The sequence below is a fragment of the Chenopodium quinoa genome, unplaced genomic scaffold, assembly GCF_001683475.1.
Source record: "Chenopodium quinoa cultivar QQ74 unplaced genomic scaffold, ASM168347v1, whole genome shotgun sequence".
Taxonomy (NCBI): Eukaryota; Viridiplantae; Streptophyta; class Magnoliopsida; order Caryophyllales; family Amaranthaceae; genus Chenopodium; species Chenopodium quinoa.
This window is the reverse complement of record NW_018743175.1, coordinates 4,275,648-4,295,036: the sequence shown is the minus strand read 5'-3', so window position 1 is coordinate 4,295,036 and position 19,389 is coordinate 4,275,648. Positions and strand designations below refer to the sequence as shown.

The window sequence follows — 19,389 nt, the reverse complement described above, 5'->3', positions numbered from 1 at the left end:
TATCTGGTTGTTTAGCTGGTTTAAAGGTTTGCTAGATTTGCTATTATCTCGTTTGGTTGTGTATATTTTATAATCTGCTAAATTATTTTGTTGGAAGTGGACATTTTGAACTCAAACGTCTTAAGTGTGAGACATGGGGAAGAGGTCTAAAGAGTCAACTTAGAGCTAGGCTTGGACAAGGTCATGTTGGTCTCATGCTCTATTGGGTTGTGCCTAAAATAGGCCAAAGAAAAGTTGTGCCTTGTTAGCCCAAGATTTATGTGACTATAAATTTGTACTCTTTTGTGTTTTTCAAGTGTAATACATTAATCGGTACATAAGTTATTTGCATTATCTCATCCTCTCATCAACTTTAGTGATTAGCTAGGAATGAGATAGACTGTAATCGGCTGAGTTTTATTTAAGCTCTCTCTTCTCACAATACTCACTCAAACAGTCAAACCCATAGGTTATTTTTTATTTTATTTTATTTTATTTTATTTTTTTGATTAAATAAGAGTAAATAATACCCTTGAGTCATTGAGTGTATCTTTCCAATGATAATGACAATAAATTGGCGTGATTGAACTTTATCTCAGTAATTTTGTTTTTAGTAATGTTGATTCATTACATAGCCCACGACCTTGCCTCTTATGATGCGTTAGTTATGGTCAAACATGGCTGAATTGAACTAGCTTGCGAGTTAGTTGAATTTAGCTCTATTTGATGTTTATTTGCATAAATTATAAAAGAGGAGATGTCTGTCACTTGTATCATTGTATGTATAAGCATGGACACATTACAGAGGTCTTCCAAAGGGAGGTTAGTGAGGTATGAGTAAATGCATAACGAGGGGCATGAGAGTCATTTCACGTAAATGCATATTCTGACTTTGGAGTAGTTTCATTGGATGATCAATAGTATCATTGGATGATCAAATAGTATCATTGAACATTTAGTGGTACTATGTATGTATGTAATGGTAATATATGTTTATTCAGTGGTAGTAACTACGTGTAGAAATAGTATCACTATATAGTCAATGGTATTATATAAGCTTTCACTAGTACATTTAAAAGTAGTGTCACTTATCCATCTCTCTCCTCCTTTCTCTCACCCCCATGTGCTTTTCAATATTTTAGTATTTGTTATACATTTGCAAATGCATAACAAACCAACATTAATATTGCCTCCACATTAGACACTAACCTAGGAAGCATGAGCTAAAAATATGTCTCGTATGTTAAAAGTTTTATCTTTACGAAAAATTGTAAATAATAATCCCAACTTTCCTGTATTTTATTTCAATAATCTCAACTTTGGATTATTATAAAATAATCCGAACTTTGGGAGTTGTTGATTTTCTTCAATCCCAAATACCGATTACCAGTTCAATGGTTTTTTTTTTGTTTTTTTTAAGTGATACGTGTCACAACTTAATTGGTTAAAAAAATATATAAAAAAAAAACCACCTAGCTAAAACCCCAACCACCCTTAGAAATCCGGCAACCTGCCAGCCCAACCACCTCCCTCGTCGGACCGTCGTCCCTCACCCACCACTAGAGTCGCCGCTCCTGCCGCTTCCCTCTAAACCACCATCCCCCCTCCCCGAAACCTCCACGCAACCACCAATAAAACCCCTCCCCCACTTCGAAAACTTCCAACCGCCACTCCCCTTACCCTGAAACCTTAGCGGCTAGGGTTTTTGATGGTGAGGAAGGGGCTGTTGGAGGTTTTCGGGAGTGGAGAAGGGGTTTTATTGGTGTTTCGAATGGTTGGGCGGAAAACCGGATCGAAAAAGAAGGGGTTTGGGGGTGGAGGTGGGTCGCAACACCAGCATGGGGGGATTGGGGAAAAGCGGCGCAACATTAGGCATGGGGAAGGGAAGGGTAAGCGCCGCCGGCCAGTGGCAGGTGGTGGTGGGGGAAGGGCGGTTTGGGGTTTTTGGGATTTAGGGTGGGGTTTGCTTTGTGGTTGTTTGAGGGAATGGTAGGGGATTTCGAGTATGGGGGAAATTGGCGACACCAACAGTTGGAAAGGGGTGGCTGGCCGGTAAGGAATAGGCGGCGATCTGGGAAGCAGGCTGGTGGTGTTAAGGTGGGCCGGTGGGGAAAGGGAGGCTGGCTGGTGTTTTGTGATTTTTGTTTTGTTTTTTTTATTTTGTAAACTTTTTGGACCAATCAGGACTTAACACATGTCAAGTGACCTGATATAATAGGTCATTGACTTTTGTTGACCGGTTGGGGATTGAAGAAAATCAACAGCCCCTAAAGTTCGGTTTATTCTAAAATAATTCAATGTTTTTAGTTATACGAATTACAAGTACTTATTTGACAATTCGTATACCTAATCATCAAGCAATATTGATTTTCTATCGAGATGCCATTTGAAATGTTTCAATTACATTATTAATTACGAAGTACTCGTATATTTAATCATTGTATACTTTTTTTTTTTTACAAATCATTGTACTTTGTATACCAAAAAATAAAAAAATTAAGGCCCTGTTCCTTTCACCTTAAAATAATAATATTCAATAAAAATAATTTCACTTCAATAAAAATAAGTTCAGCAAAAATAATTTCAATTCACTAAAAATCAGTAATTTTAAAGAAGAAATATAATCTAAAATCAGTAAAAATAATTTCAGTTCGACAAAATTAATTTCATTTTAATAAAAATAATTTTAATTCAGCAAATTAACATCATTATCATCTATTGATTCTATTCATCTCTACGAGTCTACCTAAATTGAGAGAAATTCCTCAGCAAACGCGACATTTACGAGAAGGAAAAAAGAGGGAAACTATGAAATACCCACCGAAGGTGAAGGGGAAGAAATATGAGGAGGTGGGTGATTTGGATTCGATTTCGCAACATGCAAAATGCCATCTTTGCCTATCTTATTCAAGGTTTGTTTCTTAGTTTTCACTTTATCTATTTAATTATGGTTCATTTGTTCTTTTTTTTCTTTAATTCTGCCCATCATATATATAATTGGAATATCCCATGAAAAATTTAATACTTTCTTTCAGTATATTATCATATTATCAAACCTTTGTTTAAATCTTCAACAAAGTTTAAATCTTTTTTAATTGCAAGTCATCTTTTTTAATTGCAAGTCTGAACAGTGACGATGAGCATTTTTATCAATTGTTCTGTTGATTCTGTGCAAAAGGTATAGAGATAATTGACTATGTTTATTGCAAGTAGGTTTACTTCTTTGATTTGAAGGTTTTGTATGAATTGGTGAATAGTAGTTCTAGGGTAATGAAAAAAAAAATGTTGAGTACTTAAGTGACTAATTGTAGCCTTTGTAGGATGTGAGGTGACTTATGATTATCGTTACGCAAAGGGGTGACTTTGATCGTCTTATTGTATACACCCGTCTTATTCTAGAATTTAATTTGGGTGAAATGTTTAGGGAGTTGCAGTTCACTTCAAAGGGGGTTTTCGGTGGAGTGTAATTGACCCTAATTTGGTGACCTTTTCCCAAAATTAATTGCTATAAGGAGCTATTATAGGTTTCCTTGTGCTTGTCGAATGTCATAATGTTGCCGGAATGCATTATGATTCCATTTCCATAACAGGCTCGAGTTTGGTAGATATTTTGCGAAATCTAACAACGAAGTTACTAGAAAACCATGATGATTTAGTCAAGATTGTAGTTGTCTTTCAAAGTTTCACTTGTTGGTGAATTTGCAGAAAGAAGTGTGTGAACTGTGGAGTATAATTTGGCTGAAACCTTTCGGTTTGATCAAAGTAATCTAAGCAGATTGGCTTGTGGTGGTGGGAGATACAGGATGGAGGATAAGTGGGGGGGCGGTTATTATATTAGTAAGAGTCCTGCTTCATTTTTGTGCTGAAAACGGTGCTGTTTCCGATCATGAAAGGAATAAATTATCGGTGCTTTCAGCTATATAGAACACGGGACTATCTAACAAGTCTGATCCAAAGATCTCAAGTAAGCACTAGCATGTTTGAATCCTGTGTCCTTTTTCTCCTCTACCCCTCCCCCTTTGTTTTTCTTAAGCCCGTCTTTAGGAATTGACTAGTTATGCCAATATTCTTCCTTCTGTTCTAAAGCAATCTATACTCATCAATATTCATCCTCATTCCTGTTTCATGCCTGGCAGTGCTTTTAGTTCTTGTACCTTATTCAAGTGCTTCATCCTTCTTTTTGTTTCTACATCAATAGCAGTAGTAAAAGAGCAAGAACATACAATAGCGTGATTTCGTTCCCCACTTTGACTCTTTCTTCCTTCATAGTTCAGTCTAGAAATTTCAAAGCAATGAGATCTTAAGTAAGCACTAGCATGTATAAATCCTGTGTCCAGACCAGACTTACTAGATAGTCCTGTGTTTTTCTTAAGCTCGTCTTTAGGAATAGACTAGTACATGCCTCTATTCTTCCTTCTTTTCTAAGGCAATCCATACTCATCCTTGTTATACTAATTTCCTTTTTATTACTGGCAGTGCTATTAGTTCTTGTAGCTGTATCAAATGCTTCATCCTTTTTTTTCCCCTACGTCAGTAGCAGTAGTAAAAGAGCAAGAACAGACAAAAGTTGGATTACCACTCTTTGTTTTTTCAGTCTAGAAATTTCAAAGCAGCGAGCTACCTTTTTCAAAAGACAGCTCAATTTCACAGCTTCATGCTTTTAAGGCGGGCTTGATTCACATCCTCCTAGGGGTCACGACATAAGGGGAATTAAATTTGATTGAATCATTTTCTTTAATCTACTACATTAGATTTATTTCCATAATCCACTTCAATTTGGTACAATGCAGTATATTTCTTCTGCAGTTCTATGTCATTAAAGTTGGAAAGGCTAGTTCTTTATTTATTATACTATAACGTATCCTCTACTTAGACTCCATCATGTAGGAAAAAGTAGCCAGCCAATCAGAACGACTAACTAAATAGACCTCTATAATGCTTGCTTATACTAATGAAACTGCAGTATGTTTATGAATTTTGTGATTGTTTTATAGTCTCTTGTCGTTTGCTATTAATGGAACTGAAAAGAACTATTAATCGTTATCTTCTACTCCCGTTGAATTTTTAATGATTGTTCTTGCATCATTGAGTTGCAATAAACCATAATCTTTTCCGTTCTTCCATTAATTCCCCCCTTGATATCTTATCATTTACACTCTATAATTATTGCGTTTAAGGTGGTTATGGGACGTGGAGCTGTCCACTGCGCTAATTTATGCATCCGTATGCACAAAGAAAGAGACACATTTATTAGGATTAGACGCGTAACCATATTGTAGCTTATGCACTGTTTCCCTGATGGTGGATTTTAAGAACAAGGCTCTAGATGCTTTGTTTATGTTAGATTAAAAACGAATCAGGATCATGCAGCAGACAAACTAAATACGGAGGATGGTGACGCCTTTATTGATTCTTTTTATTTTAATGCAAGCAGTAAGTTCAACACTATGTTCATTTAATCTAGTTTCAGAAACATAATGTTGCACTTATTTAGATTTGGATCTTTTACATTAAACTCAATTTTATACTGTGAATGTAATAATAGCTCTCTTGTTATATCCTGCATACATCCAAGATTCATGACTTGCAATAGAAAAAGTTAGGTTTTGGGGCTTGAAAACTCTCTGATGCTAAACAAATAACTCTGTGAGATATTGGGAGAAAGGGAAGATAAAATGACATGAAGGTTAAGCAAGTTATCTTTATAATCTTTCCATTGTTATCCTCGAGATCAACTAGGAGTTTCTCCAAGTAGTTATATGACTCGGGTTGTAACTGGTTAAAGGGCAAACAAAAATGGGTCTGATTGCAGTTATTTCTGACAAACCTTGTGAATATTAGTTAAAATGCTTAATCTCATTTTTCTTTTCAGGTTCTGAGTCCCTAGCTGATAAATGGTGAACATTGAATTTAAGTGTCGTTACTCTTGTTGGTATCCACTTACTGCTTAAAAAACAGTGGAGGAAGAAATTGAGGATGGCGATGAATTCAGACCATTTAATTCAAACTGGAGGTTAACTTCTTCTGATATTTTGATGGAAAGTATGTATCTTCATTTAAAATAACTATTATCCCTTTTTGCTTATATTACCAGGTTAGATAGATTATACTATTGGTACTATACATTACAAAATCAAGCTTCTGATGTTGCTACAATACATTGATCCGATGGTAAACATTATTATGAGAATTTAAATCTACTGGTGAACTGCATAATAGAGCTTTACAAGGATTGTTTGTTATAGAATTAACTTCCTCCTTCCTTCTAGCTGATAAAAAGCTACGGGTACAAAGGATAATGATGTAGATGAGTTTCGAGCTCGTATACCACGACGGCTTAATGACTACTAGTTGAGCCGTTGACATATATACATGCCTTTATTTTATCTGTTGGGAGAAGCATTTGGTTCTGATATGATCTTTCGAAAATGTAGGGTTTGCTTTAAATGTTGAAACAGGTTCAGAACTTTTATGTTGCATTGTTATGCTTGCTGGTCTTTATACTTGTTTATGAAACTTAGAATTGGAAAATAGTTAAGAGCACAAACATGCTGTGTGAGGTGTGACAACAACAAAGTTGATACTTTCTCCAGTTATTAATTCAGCCTTTTACTCAGAACTTTTAAGAAGATCTTGAAAATTATTTAAAGATTAAATAAGTCATATTCAAGTTAATTTCATAATTGTTACTTCATATTTCTTTAGGGTTTACCCATCATTATAAATCGGCACTGGTAATATTTTTGGTAAATATCAACTAAACTGTTCTTTTATGGGATAGTTCATGGGGCTCATCGATCTAGTATAGACTTACTACATACTGTGTTTCAAATAATTCCCTTAAATGATTCGGAGAATAGATTGCCATAACAATAAGTATTAAATTCATTTCCTAATACTTCGTATAAAACTCAGGAAAAGCATTAGTCATGAAATTCTTGATAGAGTAACACATCGACTGGAGTTATTCTTTTAACTCCATTTTAGGTTCCTATGTTTACCTTCTTATACATATTTTTACAATTGTTTCTCTATTTTCGTATTGAATACATTTTCAATTCTTTGCGGACGGCTTTAATAGTCCCATGTGAGCATATTCATGATTTTAGCATTACCATGAAAATCCACAAATCATACCAACATGAAGAAATTATTGCTCATCCAACCCAGCCACTAGTAAAAAAAAGAACAGATAAAGAAAATAACAAGACAGCAGAAAGACTAACCACAACCACCAACATAAATGAACTCATAAATTGAACACTAAATTCTTCAATTACATCAATAAAAAGTAATCCACCAAAAAGTCCCATAAAAATAAAAATTTAAAAAAAAAAGAAGAAAAAAAAAGGACCCAATAAATTAAATGAGTAAAAGCAGAAGTCAATGCCCGAACCAACACCCTTGATGACTGGTAAGAAATTAGCCTCGGCCGACCAACCAACTAGCTTAGCCATATCCAAGGATCACATCTGGTGCGCTCTTGACTTCCACCACCAATTCTTACTCCTTCATTAATCCCACTGTTTTTTCACACACCTAACTACTCGTACATAAGTAGTTGTAGTAGATTTTTATTTACCATTTACTAACCATTTTTGTAAAAGAAAAATAAAATTCAAGTCTACTTCTTCCACTTGTACCATTTCTCATCTCTATTGATTCCTTTACGCCCTCCCAAATACAAATAATCTCTTAAAAACACGAAGGGGAGTAATTAACAACGCTGTTGGCCTCAACTCACGAGCCAACAGCGTTGTTATTACTGGTTGAAGCAACACAAGTATTACTAACGTTATTGATGTTGTCATTGGTGATTGCGTTGTTAGTGATTGCATTGCTGTTTCCGTTGGTGTTGCTAAGGGAAGCGTTGATTTGGTGGACCACGCTGCAGATGTGGTTGTTGATGGCATTCACGCTTGAAAGGTTTAGCTTGGCATTAGGGCTTGCGCTGGCATGGACCTGGATCCCGACTGTTAGAAGGCATCCGCCATCCATGTTGCTGGAGGAACTCTGGCCATCTGTGCTGTTTTTGGCATCGGGTGTAATATTGTTTCGTCCGAGGGGTATTATGGAGAACCCCGTTGGGAGGAGAGGAATGCAAGAAGGGTCCTCACCACTCATCACTAGCTGGATGTAGTCAACTTCCATTGTGGCGTACACGACTAAGCTACCTGAGGGGTCTGTGCAGCTCTCTTGCAGCATTAGCTCCACATTCTGTGATGAATTACTTGCCACCTAAATTAACATTAAATAACGCAATTAAACACAACCATAAATGATATGATCATACATTAATACAAATGCGAGTACGAATTAAGAGATTCATGAACATTAACCTAGAAACAACGTGATATTATCAAGATAACAAGTTTTTGTACTCATTGAAACAATAAAAATAAAGTTACACCCTTGATGTCAGTGGATTTCTTTTGACTATCAATGCTGCATATCTTACCGATGCAATAACTATTAAAAAGATTGTAGTCACTGTATAAAAACAAATTAATGGGTTTTGTTACAAAGAAAATAAAAGAAATACTCACATTGATGCGGAAGAGAGAGATGCAGTTTCCTGGATGAGATCCATTTGCGATATGAGCCACCTCATGTGAGGAACTTCCATTAGAAAGAGCTTCAAGCTGGCAAACATAAAAACATGATCATAGTTAATTGTATTTCTAAAACCAGCACTTCAGTAAAAAGCCTACAAATATTATTACATTTGATTGCATAGGCTGATAATTTGCATGAGCTAAATTACCTGAGACCTTCGATATTCGTTCTTCAAGAGATCAAAAACCCGGTCATGAGAATAAGGCAGCCAAGTGGTGGACACCGCGCAGAGGATCAATCCATTAGGCTGCCCTGGTTCCATAATTTTCCTAGTTGTAATCCTAACTGTATCGTCTGAAGATTCAGATAGTGCAGTCCAAGATTGACCCCCTGAAGTGCTTATATTTACACTTAATGTTCTTATCATCCTTTGTGCTAACTTCATGAAATTCTTCCTTGCTTCTGGTGACTGTATCACTGCATGAACAACATTTTTACCAGTCAGGTTAGCTGAAGTTCAGTTAGAATGAAACTTAAAACGACATAATTGGTATCAGAATTTGTTGCAACCTCCAAGGTCAGATACATTTCTGGCCATGAGACTAGCAACCCTCTCACATTGCCTTTGGAGTATAGCCAACCATCGTTTTGCCCCAAATGCCATCGCGCTATGAACATATAGATCAAAAGTTCGGTGGATTGGTTTCTCTTCTAATACCTCAGCATGTTCAACCCATATAACCTACATTAATGTCATAAATTTCAATTGTTCATTACAGAAGAGTGAAGGGATTAGTTCATTTATGTAATGTATTATTTTTAATTACCTTTGAGTAACCATTAGGCATGTCTTGAATGATGCAGCCTGAAGTGCGTTTCCTATATCTAGGAATACTATTTTGAGAGAGTTGAAGGCTTCCTTGGAAGTTATCCACAGGGAAATCAACAATTGCCCACATGCCTTCCTCTGCGTTGTGGTGGCAATACCGGAGGAAATAAGTCTCGCGAGTAGGTACTAATGGTGAAAGCACTTGCAACTCCGCGTACATCTGCAAGAAGGAATAAACATCTTGATCTAGGCCTTTTCATGTTGTATAAGATAATCAATGCAGGGTTCTTTAGCATGAAAGTCCTTCCCAAGAAAAATGTTTTTCTTTTCATGTTAATTAAAAGAAATTAAGTGACTTTTAAAAAAGATCAATGTGTCATGAATGAACTAACCAGATAAAGCGCGCCGCTTGCTTGACCGGAGACTCCTGGAGTGAGAATCTGAACAGTCTTGGCACGAGAGACAATGGAAGGAAACAACTCCATCCATTTATTCTGTTGTTAATTCGACAAGAGGGTAAATCGCGAACTGATCAGAAAATTAAAAACAAAAAGAAGACAATAGCCTAATGAAGAAGCATATTATGTTAATAATGCAAGTAATTTGGAGGGCTTACGGCATCAAGGAAAGAATCTACAAGATTGATGCTGTTCATAATGATAAGCGCCTTATCCCTAGTAGCCTCGGTCCTTAACTCATTGTAATGTTGCTTGAGAGGATCAGCATGATGACGAGGCCAAGGGAACATCCTAGAATACTCTTCCATGTTAAGCACTTCTATTGAGTTGCTACTATTGCGAAACCAAAGGGGCTCGTTTACATGACACATCTTAAGCAACTCATCCATGGAAGACATGGCCAGTTCCATAGCGAGGGGCCTCTCTTCATCCAATATTGGACCACCTCGACCACTCCCACTCCCACTTCCGCTACCACTACCACTTCCAGCACCAGGGAATTCAGTTGGCTCGGGAAGCAAAGGCATTGGAAGCATTTGGGTGCAAGGAGGCATCGACTCTTGGAAGTGCCTTGAGTACATTCCCATGTCTAGGTCAAGCGAAGGGGGTGGTAAGAGAGTCGCTGGTGGTGGTGATGGTCCAAGAGATTGGAGTGATCGGCCAGTGTACCTTGATGCAACTGCACATACTCGATCATACTGTAAAAGAGACAGGTAGTACAAATTATTATGATTTATATTGAAGAATGAAATAATGATTTCAGTTAATAATAGCCTTCTTATTTATGCATACAACCTTATACAAGAATACACTTGAATTTAGTGATGATTCTACCATTAAACAAACTGTTTATTAATGCAATAATGTGTCACTGATGTTAAGGCATCAGCTAACTGTTGCACTTTTAGAATACTGTATATGACAAAAAAAAAATTTAATCATTTGTGGACCAATAACTTTAATTAGAAGAATAATCTTAGCTAATTATGAGGCAGTAATAATAGCTAAGATGTTCAGGATCCAAAACATACATCAATAAGTCAATAACACGAAAATCTGAAGTCATAGTATGACAATTTGTACATGAAATAACACAACTTTCACTAGTCCAAAATCAAAGAACCCTAGCAATTTGTTGCTTATAAACCATAAATAAGAACGCACCTCTTCTTTAAGCCTGGCATTCTCAAGGCGCAGTTGCTGCTCATCATACTCGACCTCTCCTAGAATGGAGCCACCTCCACATCCAGGGCAAACAAGGCTCCTCAAGACTGCTTGCAAGCGATAATTTTCGTTTTTTAAGTTATCATTCTCAGCCCTCAGTATCACATTATCAGTCCTATCTTGTTGTGCCTAATCAAACACATACATGCATTTATATTATCACATTAATCAAATCATTTACTTCAATCTACCACAAGTACTCTCAAACACAAGTTTGAATAGCCAAGCCTGACACTAGGACACATTCAGAGTCAGAGTGATTAACATAGCTTAATTAAAACAAAATGAAGAGGTAATATAATCACATATTCACATATATTAACATAATAACGCATGAAATTAATTAATAATCTCATTGCATTGTACTGTAATAATCCAAAAAAAAAAAAAAAAAGCACAATAAATTTAACACTACTGACTCTACTACTGCTTTAGGCCTACAGCTGGGACAATGAACATTGGGGGGTGGGGAACATTTAAGCCATTAAATTTCTTAGCTTTGGGAATGACTGTGGTACAGGTAAATTCATTTAATCCTCTTTATTATACTTTTTTCTTCTTCTTTTAAAGTCTTCCATTTTCATCATCAAGCTTTCATTTTCTGTACTAGCTAATATTATCATGTTCTTTCATAAAATTAAAATACACAGTAAAAAAAAAAAAAAAAATACTCAAGGGTTAATTAAAATGAAACCCTTTTCTCTCTCTCTTTTTTTTTTTTTTTTTTAATCTTCCTAGGGAACTACGAAGCTGTCAATGTTACACTTCCAACCCTCACTCACTCACAGCTGGCTTTCTGCCATCAATGGTGCAACCCTTTAGCCCCATTTGGTATTCTATGTAAGAATTCAATTAATTAACCGCGTTAATAATGTACTCCATATGTATATACTACTACCATGGTAGATCCGATATAGCTCGTGTAGCTAATATCGTTTTTTACATGTGGATAGGATTCTCTCCGATTACTTGACCATCATGTTAAAAAATTACGATTGAAAGAATTGAAATTAATTTACATTTCTACTCAAAAGAAAAATTAAACCCTTTCTTCTAATTACGCTATTAATTAAATCAATTTTGAGAAATATATGGTTTCGCACCTTCATTTGGGTACGGCGATTTTGGAACCAAAACTTGACTTGGCGTGGCTTGAGCCCTAGATCTTGGCTAAGCTTCATCCTTTGTTTATCATCAGGGTGCGGACATTCTCTAAAAAGACTGCCAAAAAAAAAAAAAAACAAAAGACTATAATATAATTAAATTATCATAATTTTCTAAAAAAAAAATTGTATTTTATGTGACAACTAAATTTGGACGAAAGTAAAAAATGAAGTATATACGTACGCTTCCATTTCTTGAATCTGACGAGCAGTGTGGCGGTGGTAACGCTTCTTCTTACCACTTTGAGAAGGTTGCGATTGGTTCGGGTTAAGCGGATCTTCACTAAGACTATCGAGCTCGTTCCCGGAAAGACCACCTTGTCCTTCCATGTTGAGTTCGCTTTCTGACAAGCTCTCCACCATCTCCTCCTTCCCTCTCTCCTCCTTCACCTTACAAAAATACACAGAAATCAAATTAATAAAATAATAATATAATTCAAACAAATTAAAAAACATAAAATAAAATAAAAGGAGGGAGGGAATGAGGAACATTACAGGGAGGATAGTAGGGAAAGGATGGAAGGCGGGCGGAAGCGAAGCCATGAAAGTAAAGGCATTAACATGATGATTATGACTATGATTATGATTATGGTTGTGATTATTAGGGTTTCGAAGAGGCGAAGCGAAAAGGGAAGAACAATCTGGTGTTGATGACATCCCATTTTCTCCCATTGTTGAAGGTAATGCTGCTGCTACTTGACAATCTCCATACATTATTATGTTAATTATACTTGCTTCAATTCTTTTCTCCTCCAATAATTGCTCCCTTTGTATCCAAATCTTCAAAAAAAATGACAATATCAAAAATTAACAACTTAGGGTTAGGTTGTCATAATCCTTTATGATATGATATTATTTGTCTACCATTCTAACATCTTAGGTAACAAAAATAATGTAAGGATTGGCTGGATAAAAAGTGAGTGTAATAATTATATTTTAATAATTTGTTAAAAAAAAAAAGTGTAACGAACAATACTTTTTGAAATTAATTAATTATTTTTGTTTGATTATTAAAATGTCAAAATTAGTGAGGAAAATCAAAATGATTTTCTTTCATAAAAGGTTTTTTGAGTTCCTAGCTACAACCACCTACCTCGTGAAATATACGAAACATCAAAATACCGGAAAAAAAAAAAGAATCAAAACAAAACAAAAACAAAAAATAAAATTGTAAGCGAATATACCAATTTTTTGTTTGATTATAAAAAACACGAACCTAAAATCATATTTTTGAATAAATGTAACATTAACGGGACCATAAATAATAAAACAATAGAGCGCAATGAATATACCAATATTCGAGTATTAGATTATATCTTTCTCGAACTTGTTTGGATCTGCCTTAGCAAAAACAAGAAATTTTTTTTAAAAAAACTTTCTCACTCTTAAATCTCACTTTCTCTCACTTCATACTCACTCTTATTTACTAGAGTAGAGAGAAAAAGAGGGAAAAAATGAAGCAAGTTTTTATTTTTAGTGGGTTCCGTTCTATTATATTTTGATTTTAAAATTTTGATAAATTTATGGAATTTATTTTATTTTTTTTTAAAAAAATTAAATAAATCTAGAAAGCGTAATTTATTTCGCTCTGACAAAAACCGATGAATGCCACTTATTCAGTCGTCTGTTTCTGAAACCACGTGGCAGTATTTAATTGGTTTATGCTTTTCCGTTTCACGTAGCCTTCTTTACTCTCTCTCGCAAAGTCAAAACTTTTCCTTTTTCTTTTTATTAACCAAATTCTTTAATAGCGCGTGAGTACACGAGATGATCGTAGCCGTTGAAATCGTTGCGTTGATTCACGCGATTGAATGGTAAAAAGAAGGTTTAAAATTTTCGGGTTTTTCCGTTTTACGTGAAGAGAGAGTGAGTAATAAGGTCAAGGTCAAATAGGTCAACGAATATGGACCGTTGATTTGGAGGTTACAATGGACAAAATCAACGGGTTAGGAAGGATTAAATAAGGTATTGTCAATGCTAGGTCCTACAAAAGCTTTTTTTATGGCTTAAATAGTGTAAAAAAATATAAATTAAAAAAAAAAAAAAAGGATTTTGCTCCCATGATGATGAATTAAAAAAAGGCTATTAATTTTCTACCAACAAAATTTAATTAATTATAATCAATGTTGTAAATTTCCATTTTCTTTTTTGAATTTTATGTTTTAATTTTGGGAGATGAAATATAGAATTAATGTATTGTCCACATTGTTCATGATGATTTCTCATCTCCTACCAACTTTTTCTCTATAAGTTTGTGTAGCTAGTAAGATATTAAACCACATAATTTTGCAAAATGACATGGATACATAAATTAATACACAATATGATGTAATTGGGGAGCTTATAAAAGTTGAAATTTAATGTTTATAAACTTATTTCTAACACATTATTAGAAGTTAGACTAATAAAGAGGATATTTTTTGGACAACTAAGTATTTGTCATGAGTTAAATTTGTGAAAAATATTAGTACATTGATAATTATAAGATTAATGATGGTATTTTTAGAATATAATGTATATCAAATTTGTGTGTTCATACTATTAGAAATTTTGGATAGATGATTCTATATTTAATGTGATATCTTCAAATTTACTATTATTATTATTACCATTTAATACAATATTTAATGTAAGGATATATGTATAATACATTAATTCATTTGATCTTAGCTGTGGGTATTAAGGTCTTGTTATGTTAACCTTATTTTCACTTATTTTAGGTCTTATAAATTCAAATATTTTCATACAAGATAAATTTTAAGAAAAATAACTTGGGTAAGGGGGATTTTTCTGTGTGGCTGACTACATCGTGTGGCCTGGGTTATTTGAGTTACTCAGTCATAGGTTACTCAATTTTCTCCTGATCGAGTATCCCCTCAAGTAACCCCTGACCGATCCCCTAAGTAACCCCTGACCGAGTAATCCCTCGAGTAACCCCTGACCGAGCAACCCCTCAAGTAACCCTTGACCGAACCCCTCAAATAACCCCTGATCGAACCCCTCAAGCAACCCCTAATCGAGTAACTCGAGCAATCCCTGACCGAACTCCTCAAGTAACCCTCGACTGAGTAAACCCTGACCGGACCCCTTAAGTAACCCTTGACCGAGTAACTCGAGTAACCCATGACCGAACCCCTCAAGTAACCCCTGACCGAGTAACTCGAGTAATCCCGGCCACACGGTGTGGCCACATATAAAAATTTGTGACTAGGGAAAGAGTTCATATATAAGGCTTCTGTTCTTTTTATTTTATTTAAACATTTTCGCAGAATTTAAATTATTTTTACTCAGCTGAAATTAATTAACTTGAACTTAAATTATATTTATTGATTCTTTGTCATAATTCTACTATAAAGTTGCTGATTTTTAATAAACTAAATTTATTTTTACAAAACTAAAATTATTTTTACTAGATATATTTTTTTAAGGTGAAGATAATAGGGCCTAAGAATTACCCAAATTCAAATTATGTAAGTTTTAATAAGGTCAGGTCTCAAGCGAATATAACAAGTTCAGATAAGTGAAAATTAATTAAGTAAATAAACCCTAACTTTTCTCTTTTTAAAATTAAGATTCAAAAGCTTATTAGGTAGTATTTTATTTATGAGCATTGACCTAAAATCATAGGATGATGTTACAACAACATATAACAAGGTTATGATTATGTAAAAAGTCAGTAGTGAAAAAAATATGGGGGATTCCATGTATATTAAGTTATAGGCATTTTAGTCATCCTCAAAAGATTAGGGTTATTATTGTAATATTGTTACATAAGTTTATGCTCGATCTCTTTGTCTGTTCATTTTTCATGTGTGTCAAGGTTTCATTTTATTCTACTTATCTTAACTTATTTTAATTACTAACAAACCATATCTAAAGGAGTGTCACGCAGAGCAATTTATATCATACTTGTATATTTTTTATTGGCAAAATATATCGTTGTACGTACTAGTCTGTAGTTCTTTACAAGTCTTTAAGAGTGCAAAACGTTAATAAACGAGTCAGACATGCGATGCATGAGTATTATACAAGTATAAACAAAGTACTGTACATGAATTAGCTTTATCAATTTTGTGATTAGAAAGCCAACACAATACATTAATTAGGCCGTGCTCTAGTCTTTAGTAGTAGGTGGAAAATATAATTAAATGGTTTGAAAGTGAATGGATGGAAATTAAGTACTTCAACCTGTCTCAAATGGATTTTGCTAACGAGCGCTCTGTGGCATTTGATAACTAATTAAATATATTACTAGTACCTAAAATTTCTTTTAAAAAAATAATATCTAAAATAGTGCGAAATATTAAGTTTGAAATGCATGTCAAAATCACATCCTGATCGGTGTAATTAATGTGTATTTTACTTTAATATTTTCACTTTTAAAGTTATTTTTATCTAATGCTCTGGGAACGCTCGTTAGCATTTGCCTTCTCAAATATAGTTGCTTCAGGTAGGGTTTTTTGCTCTACAACACACAATTTGAACCATTTATAATATATTTAATTTTCGATAAAAATAGATGATTAGGGGATTTTTCCCCACCAATCACCATCTGACAAGTGGACCAATCAGGTTCCGCCATGGGTCCGTCACATGGGCCAATAGGAGCCTGCCACGTGTCAAGCAGTGATCCGTCCACTATGGACCAATTACGACACGACACGTGTCCTTCCCATGACACCTGGGATAACCGGTCACCTAGGCCCAACTTCCGAGGGAAGCCCAATCAGCCCAAGGTTAACCTAAACCTAGATTGACACGTTTCCCGAGGTTATAAATACCTCCCTTAATCCCCATTAAGGGAGATAACGCTAAAAACGCAGATTACACACATTAAACACTCTCACCTAGAGAGACCCAATCACTTTAATTTCCGCATTAATTACTCCTTAATTAAGTACTAACTTGACCGTCGGAGGCGGATCTCCAATCATCCGGAGCATCCGTTTGTTTTGCAGGTACAGGCGTCCGGTTCCAGTCTCGGAATTGTAACTCTCCCGCAGGACATCAGAAAACCCCGAAACATTTTGGCGCCGTCTGTGGGGAGAGTACTTCTGAGATGGCATCCACGTCTGTACCGACTCCTGAAGAGAGACGTCCCCTGGACGACCCTCTAGTTCAGTCGGACCACGATACTGAGAATGAATTTGAAGTTGCAGCTCACACAGCTTCAGACGGGACCCTAAGGGCCCGACGTACCCGTCATACCGAAAGGAGGGAACGGGAACATCTTCAAACTGGAAGCGAGCCAGCAGGCGCACCGCCTGTTCGGCAGCAGCCGACTGATGGGTCTGCTCCCATCACAAGGAACGAACTCATGACCTTCATGAGGGACTTCAAGGGAGAAATTCAAGAGTTCATCAACAAGAAGCCGCCTGCTCTGGACAAGGAGCAGTCGGCTAAGAAACCCTCCACTTCACTGAAGAGGAAACCAGTTCAAGGGCGAGAGGCGACCCCTCATCCTAAATCTAGGAAGTGGGAGCCACCTGCCCTTGATTTCACAAAATACTGTTTTCCTACTCCAGGAAATAGGAAACTTGTTCGTCATATTCAGGCGGACGGGTCGAGGAAAACATACACAGACGCTCGGCTACTGCTAGAGCAGAAGAAGAGTGACCGATTGTCAGAGTCGGCCTCTACTTCAAACTTCCAAGACAATCTGCGAAATACCTCGATGAGGCATACTCAGTCGTATCATGAGAGTCAGTCAGGCGGCACCTCCCGTCAGTCCGGCTTTCATAGCGACCAGGCGGTACCAAACTTACCGTTTGTACCGCAACAACAGTATTTTTTACAGCCACCTCCGTTTGGTGGACATGCAGCAAAAAATGTCCAACCTATGGACTGGCAGCTACGGTTGCTTAGACTTGGTGAACAGCCGTCGGCCTTCTCCAAGGAAATTACTGAAGCCGCTCAGCCGGCCAAAGTGAAAAATGTATTAGTAGGCGCCTATGACGGCACTACTAACCCAGAAGACCATCTGATGGCATTCACCAACCTGATGTATCTTCAAGGGTTGGATGATCCCACTTGGTGCAAGTGTTTCCCAGCGACTCTCAAAGGAATCGCACAACAATGGTTCGGCAACCTGCCGACTGGTTGTGTAAATAACTTCAAGACGCTTGCTTACTTATTCACCTCCAACTTCGCCATGAACATCCCTGCGAAGAAGACGACCCTTGATTTAGGAACAATTCAGCAGGGCGAGAAGGAGGGGCTTCGTTCTTACATCAGGCGGTTTAACCTGATGAGAATACAGATTCAAGGGTTACCGGATGAAGTAGCCTATACTGACTTTTTCAGAGGTCTCAAAGACGGGTCGACCTTCAAATTTGATTTGGTCCGAAAGAGGGTGGCGACTCTTCAAGAGGCCTTGATTGAAGCGGAAGCTTATATACAGGCGACTGATCTTTGTCGTACGGTAAAACAGTCAGAAGGGAGAAGGTCCGACAAAAGAGAAGGACGACAGAAACAGTCGTCAAACAAAGACAAGAAGAGAAAAGAGGTCTGGGCGGCTGATTCCTCTAAACAGCCGGCCCAGAAAAAGAAAAAAGAATTCAAACCATACTCCCCAAAGTATGCGTTTAACAAGGATAGCCAATTTATCCTAAAGGAAATCAAGGGACGGATCTCAATTGAGAAGTCGGTCCCCATGAAGGGTTCTGCAAACAATCGGAACCAAGAAAAATTCTGTGATTATCATGAAGATGTTGGTCATCACACCAATGAATGCATCAGTCTCATGCGGTATCTGGACCGCCTGGCTGAGCAAGGTGATCTTGACCCTTATGTCAAGAAATCTACGGGGAACACTTCCTCAAAAAAGCAGTCGACCAAAAAGAATCAACAGGCCGACAGCTTCGATACAGATGATGCAGTCGTCTACACCATTGCAGGCGGCTTCTCAGGAGGCGGCCCCACTATTAGGGGCAACAAAGACAATATCAGACGGTTAGATGTAAATTCCGTTCACCAAGAACGGCCCTCCAAATATCCATTTCCTGAGATTGTCATCACTGAAGAAGATCTAGGAGGGGTAAAAGGGCCGCATGACGACCCTATTGTTATTGAATGTAAAGTGGCCAACCAGAGAGTTGACCGAATCCTCATAGATACCGGAAGCTCCTCAGATCTCATCAGTAGCAAATGTCTGTCGAAACTAAAATATCAGACTGATTGC

General features: G+C 36.5%; 1 protein-coding gene across 1 annotated transcript; it reads right to left on the bottom strand.

Moving 5' to 3' along the window:
• Positions 1-7,235: 7,235 nt before the first annotated feature.
• LOC110732602 (homeobox-leucine zipper protein HDG5-like) lies at positions 7,236-13,690 on the bottom strand. The gene is made up of 12 exons (XM_021912562.1): positions 13,502-13,690; positions 12,705-12,989; positions 12,394-12,593; positions 12,150-12,267; positions 10,987-11,175; positions 9,981-10,520; positions 9,757-9,858; positions 9,363-9,584; positions 9,106-9,277; positions 8,744-9,012; positions 8,526-8,621; positions 7,236-8,217 (listed from the first exon to the last, which is right to left on the bottom strand). Exons 2-12 carry the CDS (start codon positions 12,921-12,923, stop codon positions 7,720-7,722), a joined length of 2,625 nt encoding a protein of 874 aa, XP_021768254.1. The 5' UTR covers positions 12,924-12,989; positions 13,502-13,690; the 3' UTR covers positions 7,236-7,719.
• Positions 13,691-19,389: the final 5,699 nt, after the last annotated feature.

Bases quoted from the DNA above. Each gene is read 5' to 3' on its own strand.
- LOC110732602 (XM_021912562.1), bottom strand. From the start codon at position 12,923: ATGTATGGAGATTGTCAAGTAGCAGCAGCATTACCTTCAACAATGGGA. The intron at 10,521-10,986 runs GTGCGTTCTTAT...TCTCTTTTACAG, and splicing joins ATGCCAGGCTTAAAGAAGAG to TATGATCGAGTATGTGCAGT. The intron at 8,622-8,743 runs GTAATTTAGCTC...TATGTTTGCCAG, and splicing joins ACGAATATCGAAGGTCTCAG to CTTGAAGCTCTTTCTAATGG.